Below are 10,736 nucleotides of genomic sequence, written 5' to 3'. Positions count from 1 at the left end.
TGGGGCTAGGGTTGTGTGAATGTGGTCTGAATCACCTCGTGTGTGTGTGTGTGTGTGTGTGTGTGTGTGTGTGTGTGTGTGTGTGTGTGTGTGTGTGTGTGTGTGTGTGTGTGTGTGTGTGTGTGTGTGTGTGTGTGTGTGTTTGTGTCTGCGTGTGTGTGCGTGATGTTGTGTTTGTGTGATGTTATATACACGTGTGCGTGCGTGCGTGTGTGTGTGTGTGTGTGTGCATGCGTGCTTATGTATATGTGTGTGTGCGTATGTGTGTGTGTGTGTGTGTGTGTGATGTTATCCTAACCCCTGACATGAAGTCAAGGAAGGAGTTCCCAGAGTGGGAAGTGTGGTGAGGCGGTTCTAAACTCCTGACCATGTTTACACCTCAGACATAATCCTGTCTTCTCACTTTCACACCATATTACGCTCAGGAGAGAAAACGTCTGGAACTTTACTATTTGGGCTGTCAATGTGTGCTACCTTAGCTCAGAAGCGGGATACTATCTTCACTACCACTGCCTCCGATATCTCCACTACCAGGGTTTGCCTCAGATATCTCCACTACTAGGGTCTGCCTAAGATATCTCCACTACCAGGGTCTGCCTAAGATATCTCCACTACCAGGGCCTGCCTAAAATATCTCCACTACCAGGGTCTGCCTAAGATATCTCCACTACCAGGGTCTGCCTAAGATATCTCCACTACCAGGGTCTGCCTAAGATGCCTAAGATATCTCCACTACCAGGGTCTGCCTAAGATATCTCCACTACCAGGGTCTGCCTAAGATATCTCCACTACCAGGGTCTGCCTAAGATATCTCCACTACCAGGGTCTGCCTAAGATATCTCCACTACCAGGGTCTGCCTAAGATATCTCCACTACCAGGGTCTGCCTAAGATATCTCTACTACCAGGGTCTGCCTAAGATATCTCCACTACCAGGGTCTGCCTAAGATATCTCCACTACCAGGGTCTGCCTAAGATATCTCCACTACCAGGCTCTGCCTAAGATATCTCCACTACCAGGGTCTGCCTAAGATATCTCCACTACCAGGGTCTGCCTAAGATATCTCCACTACCAGGGTCTGCCTAAGATATCTCCACTACCAGGGTCTGCCTAAAATATCTCACATCTTATCTATTTTTCTGGCTTTTTGTTTGGGAAAGAAGAGTTCAGTGCTTGGGGTTTAACGCTCTCTACTTGGTCCTCAAGAAGTGGACCCCATTTGAACCATCTAAATTGGTCTGGGCTTGGCTGTTTCTCCGTAAGGGTGTTCTGTTCTGTACTGTACTGTGTCTCAGAGGCTAAACAGCCATGTACAAAAGCAGTTACTCCCAGGCCAAGTTTGGCTTGGAGGCCAGGAGGAAGATCCAGAAGCCCAGAGGGAAGAGCTGTGGCTACTACATGAGGGTTGTCTTCTTCTTCTCCTCTCTGATCCAGTCACTCATCATTGTCAGCCTGGTGCTCTTCCTGGTCTATGGGATCTCCCCAGACGCGGCGGCCGAGATCCGGGTCCAGGACCTGGAGAACAGCTTCAGCCGCCTCTCCATTGACAACATCAACCTCCGGCAGCAGGGAAAGAACCTGACGAAGCTCCTGAACGCCACCCTGACTGACAAGATGCGCAACGACAGGTATATGATGAGTCTGCGCCATGTGGCAAACGGGTCTGGCATGTTCATCGCCAATCTCAAAGAACTAGTGGTAAGAACTGAGACTGGTTTTGTCATCAATGTTCATAGGACAATGCTAGAGAGAATTTGTGAGGTTGTGTTGGATTTTTAGGCATGCATATTTTGAAAAACATTGGTGGATTTTCAATATGTCGATTTTGAATATTCATTACAATGACAGCAGTACATTATATACAGTCGGATCTCAGTGACTGGTTTACTGAATATTAAAATGCCAGTTTAGCTGTATTAGTGGATATGAAAACAAAACATGTGCTACATGATTTTAATTTGAGTGTAATTTAACATAAAACAATATTACATTTACGTCTATTATACATGTCATATATCATACCAATCATTTCAGATCCTTTCAGCAAGTATAACTGAAAAGGTTAAAACAGTGGTCCTACAGTCATAAACATTAACAATCACTAATCACTGTATATTCAGATTTAAGCTTGACTGTTCATCATTTCTATAGATATTATTATTATAATATCTTCTTTTCATTTCTATAGATATTATTATTATAATATCTTCTTTTGCAACATTGTCAACAATAATGTGCATGTACTGATGCCGTATCTTAATTTGATCATCCTGTTGTTGCAGAAAATTCAAAAGTGTAGTATGTTCAATTTATTGAACTAGGCAAGCCATTTAAGAACAACTTCTTATTTTCAATGACGTCCTGGGAACAGTGGGTTAACTGCCTTGTTCAGGGGTAGAACAACAGATTTTTACCTTTGGGATTTGATCTTGCAACCTTTTGGTTAATAGTCCAACACTCTATCAACTAGGCTACCTGCCACCCAAGGTTTAAAAAGGTTTAAAAAGGACACTTAAAAATGTCAGTCTTGATTTGCCCTAATGAAAAATGGATCAACCTCTACAAAACCTGTCCATAATAAAAAAAGATGTCTATAATCCACATAATAATTCACATTTTCTGTTGCTGCAGATCCTAAATCTGTAGGTGAAATGTTCACTCAAATTATTATTGGTAGACAAAATGTGGTGCTGATGCATGTCTGTTATTAATATCCACAGACTCAGTGTGAGAACGATAAGGGAAGATGTCAGATTCAACTTAGAATGAACCAATGCTCCGGGGACATGCCACCAAATGGTAAGAGAGCAGTAAGACAAACAATGCTTTATTGCTCTGCTCTGCACTAGTGTTACATACAGAATTCATGTTCAATCGTCCACTCGGAATCTCATTCTAATAATTCACAGCTAAGCTTTTCTAAACCTATTATCTTTCCACTGGGCACACACTGATTGAATCAACATTATTTCCACGTCATGTAAAGGAAATTGCGTTGAACAAACGTGGAATAGTTGTTAAATTGACATCTGTGCCCAGTGGGTTTCCTAACTGGTACTTCTTTGGACAAGAATAAGCATGGTGCAAATTACAACTTTGCAATGATCTTTTGTCTTCACTGTTGTTGTTGTTGTTACCGAAGTGAGAATACAAATAGTGAAATTATAATAAAAGTTATTTATTCGCCATTCTGAATTGACTTAAAACCAACGCAGTGCCGGGATTCAATCCAAGCTGCATTGTAGCGAGCTTGATTTAAAGGTTCATTTCTATTGAGCCCACATCTGCACTGTGAATGCAATCTCCGCAAACGCAGGAACATTGCCTTTAAAAGATGCAATGTCGACAGTGCTCCTCGGATTGAATCCCGGACAAAATCTGATCTTGGTTCCGAAGTATTAACATAAAAGTTTTTTCTTTCTTGTTTTTGTTCTTCAAAAACGTTTATATGCAACAACAATAATATGCAAGAAAACCAGGTCCAGCAGCTGGAGCAGTTGCTACAGCTAGTGAGCACCAACTTCAGTCAGACGGTGCAGTTCATGAGGATGGAGATGGAGAACACAGCCATGGACCGGGACACCCTGACCCTGGAGGTCATCTCCCTCAGCAGGGACAAGACCTTCCTGCAGAGACAACTGGAGGGCTACAGGAAAAAGTGCAAGGAGGACTTTGTCCAATCCCTGGCCGGCATCTCCGACGTCTCTAAAGCCTTCCTGTTGAAGATCGACAACCTTCTGCCCAATGTCAGCCCCTTCCTGCTCACCTGCGAGAAGCAGCTCCACCACCTGGACCAGATCCGCAACAACTGCACCGGTCTGTCCCGCGAGGTGGAGAACAAGTTCCAGCAATACCTGAACAAGGTGGGCTCTCAGATGTCGGAGATTGAGGGCTGCAGTGCCAGGCTGCAGGTGGATAAAGACCAGCTGAAGGAGGTCTACGACTGGTGCAGCTACAACCGCAGTGCCATGGCCCTGGAGCACCGCAAGAAACTTCAGAAAACCCAGGAGAAATATGACCGAGAGACGGAGAGGCTGCTGACGGACAGCAGAAGGCTGCAGGGGGACATGGAGCTACAGGAGACGGTGACGAAGGTGAAGGAGGGCGAGATCAGCATTCTCAAGGACAAGATCAATAACCTCAACACCTCACTGGTCAACTGTGGCTCCAGGGTAAGGGAAGCTCTATCACGTGGTATTACACCAGGCTTTCATCCAACTCAGTGATAAGTGGCGGTAGATAACAACAGAAATGATTTAGAAGTCAAACTGAGGCCAGAAATGGCTTCCGTCATTGGTGTGAAGCTATAGAGTTGGGACGCTGGTCAAAAGATCTAACCATCTAAATGAGAGCTGCAGGAGCTCCTCATGAGACTTTTTATGACAATTAGCTCTAATAAAATACATTAGTGGAAAATGTAAGCAATGATTGATAGGTTGTTGTCGTGCTTTACGGTGGACTACATTAAACTGGGGGGCTCCCGAGTGGCGCAGCATAAGGCACTGCATCTCAGTGCTTGAGGTGTCAACACAGACACCCTGGTTCAAATCCAGGCTGTATCACAACCAGCCGTGATTGTAAGTCCCATAGGGCGTCACACAATTGGTCCAGGTTTGGCCGGTGTAGGCTGTCATTGTAAATAAGGATTTAACTTGCCTGTTTTTGGGGGGGGGTTTATTGTCAAAACCTGCACTGTATGTACAGGCATGAGTTTGTATCAATTAAAGTAATGGGCACATTCAAACATGATATTTTCTTTCTTCAAATAAAATAAATCATCATGCTTTCATAATGCTCTCTGAAGTAAATACGCCTTGCACGCCTTGCACTGTTTTGGACCATAGAGATGTTTTATTTTTGGTATCTTATTAGGATCCCAATTAGCTACTACTAAAGCAGCAGCTACTCTTCATGGGGTCCATAGAAACTATGGGACTGGAGGAAGTGTCAATCTCATCAATTTAGCAGGAGTCCCACTATGGGACTGGAGGAAGTGTCAATCTCATCAATTTAGCAGGGGTCCCACTAGGGGACTGGAGGAAGTGTCAATCTCATCAATTTAGCAGGGGTCCCGTGATGGGACTGGAGGAAGTGTCAATCTCATCAATTTAGCAGGGGTCCCACTAGGGGACTGGAGGAAGTGTCAATCTCATCAATTTAGCAGGGGTCCCGTGATGGGACTGGAGGAAGTGTCAATCTCATCAATTTAGCAGGGGTCCCGTGATGGGACTGGAGGAAGTGTCAATCTCATCAATTTAGCAGGAGTCCCACTATGGGACTGGAGGAAGTGTCAATCTCATCAATTTAGCAGATGTCCCACTATGGTACTGCAGAAAGTGTCAATCTCATTCCAAAAAAAAATGCAGTGAACTCGAGGATAGGAATAGGCCCCACTGGCTGGTAAAGTGCCACAGTCTATAAGATACAATTGGTGGTCATGTAATAATAAACATGATATGTTTGTGCTATTATTATCTTTGAATATGCTAGATAAACAGCATGATTCATTGTTATATGTTGAAGTATTTTCACATACCGGTACTAACTAAACATTATTTTCTTTGTCTTATTATGTTTCAGACCGGAATGGGTAACCCAGGGATGTCCGGACCAAATCATACTGGACCCTGGGGTAGCAGGCATGGGATGGGTGATCCTGGCTCAACTGGGAATGGATTTGGCGGGGCAGGGGCAAGCTCAAGAGGGTTTGAGTCCACTGGGATGGGTTCGAATGGTTACAGTTTAGGTAAGATATAAAAATCACTTCTTATAAACACTGTGATATACTATGGACAACGGCTTATGTTGTTGTTCTGTTGTTTCCACAGCACATATCAATCAACACTTACGAGAGCTGCAGCAGAATTCTAATGCCGACTCCGGCTCAGAGTGAGTTCATATACCCTCTGGGTATTTAAGTAAATCTTAAATAAATGTATTAAGTTCTGTTGCTAAGAATGCCAAGATTAACTTCTTACTGGAACTTTTAATTCAACATGGCTGAGACAAATGTTTATTATGACATTAGAATGTCATCTAAATGTGACAAAGCAAATGTTGATTTGTAATGAGTCATAGAGCGTCTACTTCAGAGATTCGTTTTTGCTCCATATTAAGTAGTGAAATTGGTTAAAAAAATCATAACATGCACTTAAAATTGACCTTACAAATAGCAGTGCTGGGCGATTTGGAAAGCCAGTCAGTCAATAAATAATATAATAATACTCGTAGGAAAGGTTTTCATCTTTAGCTCACAATCTGTGGATAATATACCATTAAGAAAGGTTAAAAAATTATGTAAAACATCACAGCAAAATTGAAAAATATATGGCACATGGAAACCAAACAAGGGTGGTCTATGGTGATAAGTGGGATGGGCTGAGAGTGGCTGAGGGGTGGGATTAAAGAGTTTGTTTGGTAATGTATTATTGTTATGTGACTGCTTTATAGAAAAGTACCACGTATGTAAAATGTGTATGCAAAATGTATACGTCAAATGTATTTGTAAAATGTATGTAGTTGAAGTCTGATGTTTACAAACACCTTAGCCAAATACATTTAAATACATTTTTCACAATTCCTGACATTTAATCCTAGTAAAAATTCCCTGTCTTAGGTCAGTTAGTATCACCACATTATTTTAAGAATGTGAAATGTCAGAATAATAGTAGAGAGAATGATTTATTTCAACTTTTATTTCTTTCATCACATTCCCAGTGGGTCAGAAGTTTACATACACTCAATTAGTATTTGGTAGCGTTGCCTTTAAATTGTTTAACTTGGGTCAAACGTTTCGGGTAGCCTTCCACGAGCTTCCCACAATAAGTTGGGTGAATTTTGTCCCATTCCTCCTGACAGAGCTGGTGTAACTGGGTCAGGTTTGTAGACCTGCTTGCTTGCACACGCTTTTTCAGTTCTGCCCACAAATGTTTGATGGGATTGAGGTCAGGGCTTTGTGATGGCCACTCCAATACCTTGACTTTGTTGTCCTTAAGCCATTTTGCCACAACTTTGGAAGTATGCTTGGGGTCATTGTCCATTTAGAAGACCCATTTGCGACCAGGCTTTAATTTCCTGACTGATGTCTTGAGATGTTGCATCAATATATCCACGTAATTTTTCTCCCTCATGATGCCATCTATTTTGTGAAGTGCACCAGTCCCTCCTGCAGCAAAGCACCCCCACAACATGATGTTGCCACCCCCGTGCTTCACGGTTGGGATGGTGTTCTTCGGCTTGCAAGCCTCCCCCTTTTTCCTCCAAATGTAAAGATAGTCATTATGGCCAAACAGTTCTATTTTTGTTTCATCAGACCAGAAGACATTTCTCCAAAAGTACAATCTTTGTCCCCATGTGCAGTTGCAAACCGTAGTCTGGCTTTTTTATTGTGGTTTTGGAGCAGTGGCTTCTTCCTTGCTGAGCGGCCTTTCAGGTTATGTCGATATAGGACTTGTTTTACTGTGGATATAGGTACTTTTGTACCTGTTTCCTCCAGCATCTTCACAAGGGCCTTTGCTGTTGTTCTGGGATTGATTTGCACTTTTCACACCAAAGTACGTTCATCTCTAGGAGACAGAACGCATCTCCTTCCTGAGCGGTATGACGGCTGCGTGGTCCTATGGTGTTTATACTTGCATACTATTGTTTGTACAGATGAACGTGGTACCTTCAGGCATTTGGAAATTGCTCCCAAGGATGAACCAGACTTGTGGAGGTCTACAATTTATTTTCTGAGGTCTTGGCTGATTTATTTTGATTTTCCCATGATGTCAAGCAAAGAGGCACTGAGTTTGAAGGTAGGCCTTGAAATACATCCACAGGTACACCTCCAATTGACTCAAATGATGTCAATTAGCCTATCAGAAGCTTCTAAAGCCATGACATCATTTTCTGGAATTTTCCAAGCTGTTTAAAAGGCACATTAAACTTAGTGTATGTAAACTTCTGACCCACTGGAATTGTGATACAGTGAATTATAAGTGAAATAATCTGTCGGTAAATAATTGTTGGAAAAAAATGTGTGAAGTGGTTGAAAAAACGAGTTTTAATGACTCCAACCTAAGTGTATGTAAACTTCCGACTTCAACTGTATATGTAGCAGAAAAGCTATAAAAAAACAAAGATATTTGTCCTCTGAAGAGGGTGGATGAGTTAATAAATAAAACATTTGTTAAAAAAATTAAAAAGAAAAGGAGTTAAGATATAGAAACTTCAATTCTGTGGTAAATCTGTTGATTGTAAAGATTCCCTAAACATCTTAATAGGGGGTTAAGTTTATGAATTGTAAATTATGAATTGTTTATGAATTGTAAATTAAATTATGTAAGGGAGCAAGCCATTGAGGCATGGATATGAGAGAAATGTTTAACAAAAAGCTTGCTGCCTGCAGTCGATGCAATTAACTGAAAAGGGATCTCTGTTATTTTTTCTTGTCTGCAGAGTATCTGGGTAATCCATGAAATTTCACAGAGGAAAATGGAGGAAAACCTATAAAACCCAGTCACCTCATATTGAATTCTGGTTTGTCAATATACAGTACCAATCAAAAGTTTAGACACACCTACTCATTCCAGGGGTTTTCTTTATTTATTTTTTTACTATTTTCTATGTTGTAGAATAATAGCGAAGACATCAAACTATGAAATAACACATATGTAATCATGTAGTAACCATTTTTTTTTAACAAATCAAAATATATTTTAGATTATTCAAAGTAGCCACCCTTTGCCTTGATGACAGCTTTGCACACTCTTGGCATTCTCTCAACCAGCTTCATGAGGCAGTCACCTGGAATGCCTTCATTTGTGGAATTTCTTTCCTTCTTCATGCGTTTGAGCCAGTCAGTTGTGTTGTGACAAGGTAGGGGTGGTATACAGAAGATAGCCCTATTTGGTAAAAGACCAGGTCCATATTATGGCAAGAACAGCTCAAATAAGCAAAGAGAAACAACAGTCCTTCATTACTTTAAGACATGAAGGTCAGTCAATGTGGAACATTTCAAGAACTTCATTAGAGTTACCAGCCTCAGAAATTGCAGCCCAAATAAATTGACGTAACAGACACATCTCAACATCAACTGTTCAGAGGAGACTGTGTGAATCAGGCCTTCCTGGTCAAATTGCTGCAAAGAAACCATTACTAAAGGACACCAATAATAAGAAGAGACTTGCTTGGACCAAGAAACACAAGCAATGGACATTAGACTGGTGGAAATTTGTTCTTTGGTCTGATGAGTCCAAATTTTAGATTTTTTTTCCAACCGCCATGCTTTGTGAGACGCAGAGTAGGTGAACGGATGATCTCTGCATGTGTGGTTTCCACCGTGAAGCATGGAGGAGGAGGTGTGATGGTGTGGGGGTGCTTTGCTGGTGACACTGTCAGTGATTTATTTAGAATTCATGCACACTTGACCAGCATGGCTACTATAGCATTCTGCAGCGATACACCATCCCATCTGGTTTGCACTTAGACTATTTGTTTTTCAACAGGACAATGACCCAACACACCTCCAGGCTGTGTAAGGGCAATTTTACCAATAAGGAGAGTGATGGAGTGCTGCATCAGATGACCTGGCCTCCACAATCACCCGACCTCAACACAATTGTGATGGTTTGGGATGTTCGCCCGCAGAGTGAAAGAAAAGCAGCCAACAAGTACTCACCAAATATGGGAACTCCTTCAAGACTGTTGGAAAAGCATTCCAGGTGAAGCTGGTTGAGAGAATGCCAAGAGTGTGCAACGCTGTTATCAAGGCAAAGGGTTTGAAGAATCTCAAATCTCAAATGTATTTTGATTTGTTTAATACTTTTTTGGTTACTACATGATTCCATATGTGTTATTTCATAGTTTTGATGTCTTCACTATTATTCTACAATGTAGAAAATAGTAAAATAAAATAAAAACTTGAATGAGTAGGTGTGTCCAAACTTTTGACTGGTACTATATGTATGATATCATTTCTACCGACAGCAGCTGCATTGTAATATATCATAAAAGAATATCTGCTGCTTCATGTATTCCATTTTTTTTTAATGTTCTTGATAACCAGCCACAAATGTATGTTATTTGAATATGTTTATTTAGTCAGGAGAAAGGCATAAAAGTAGTAAATAAGCTGTTTTTAATGTACTGTATATACTTTTATTAAAAACTAAGGAGTACTTCTTGCAAACCTGGTTCTATGAATTAAGTGTGCTGACTTCCATGTTTAAGGTCGGGGAGAGCGAGGTATGTTGTCACACTTTTCATGCTGTCTAACATTTACTGTGCACAATACATCACAATGGTATAAATGTCATATCAAACGAAAGAAGGAAGTCTTGGAAACATGTTATGTATTCATTACATCTTCATATTTTATTTCAGTAGGAAATTGTAGACAGTTAAATAGAGAGTGTGTACTTGTGACAAATTGCCCCATGTCAGGGTTTTCGCTGCTGGTCATTTGAGTCAAGTGCAGGAGAGCAGAGAATAGGTGACCAGGTGTCTTTATTAGCCAAGAGCAACAAACAGACGGGCGCAAACAGCTACAACTCAAGCCAACCGGCAAAAGTGACAAGCGCAAAATACCGTCAATAATAGAACAATAAGGTTCACCAATAATTCCCCACATAGGGTACAGGCAAAGCCCAGGGTGATAAACCAGACTAGTGCGATACAACAAACACAAAACAAAAACAATTCCACACAAAGACAAGGGGGGAACAGAGGAATATATATATGCAGTGTGATAGGGA

General features: G+C 41.3%; 1 protein-coding gene across 2 annotated transcripts; it reads left to right on the top strand.

The window, feature by feature from the left end:
• The first annotated feature begins 236 nt into the window (after nucleotides 1-236).
• On the top strand, nucleotides 237-10,176 carry LOC106598970 (uncharacterized). 2 transcript variants are annotated; one of them, XR_014391848.1, is made up of 7 exons: nucleotides 237-1,698; nucleotides 2,721-2,799; nucleotides 3,472-4,172; nucleotides 5,581-5,746; nucleotides 5,829-5,889; nucleotides 8,440-8,520; nucleotides 9,489-10,176. XR_014391848.1 is itself a non-coding variant. In XM_014190001.3 (6 exons), exons 1-6 carry the CDS (start codon nucleotides 1,309-1,311, stop codon nucleotides 8,450-8,452), a joined length of 1,410 nt encoding a protein of 469 aa, XP_014045476.1. In that variant the 5' UTR covers nucleotides 240-1,308; the 3' UTR covers nucleotides 8,453-10,176. The 2 variants fall into 2 exon arrangements, 1 of the variants encoding a protein (XP_014045476.1); XM_014190001.3 differs by having other exon boundaries at nucleotides 240-1,698; nucleotides 8,440-10,176.
• The last annotated feature ends 560 nt before the right edge of the window (nucleotides 10,177-10,736 follow it).

The sequence above is a fragment of the Salmo salar genome, chromosome 03 (genome assembly GCF_965601325.2).
Source record: "Salmo salar chromosome 03, fSalSal1, whole genome shotgun sequence".
In the NCBI taxonomy this organism is placed as follows: domain Eukaryota; kingdom Metazoa; phylum Chordata; class Actinopteri; order Salmoniformes; family Salmonidae; genus Salmo; species Salmo salar.
Note: the sequence above shows the minus strand (reverse complement) of the source record. Positions and strands in the feature narration are given on the sequence as shown.

Bases quoted from the DNA above. Each gene is read 5' to 3' on its own strand.
- LOC106598970 (XM_014190001.3), top strand. From the start codon at position 1,309: ATGTACAAAAGCAGTTACTCCCAGGCCAAGTTTGGCTTGGAGGCCAGG. The intron at 2,800-3,471 runs GTAAGAGAGCAG...ATAATATGCAAG, and splicing joins CGGGGACATGCCACCAAATG to AAAACCAGGTCCAGCAGCTG. The intron at 5,747-5,828 runs GTAAGATATAAA...TTGTTTCCACAG, and splicing joins TTCGAATGGTTACAGTTTAG to CACATATCAATCAACACTTA.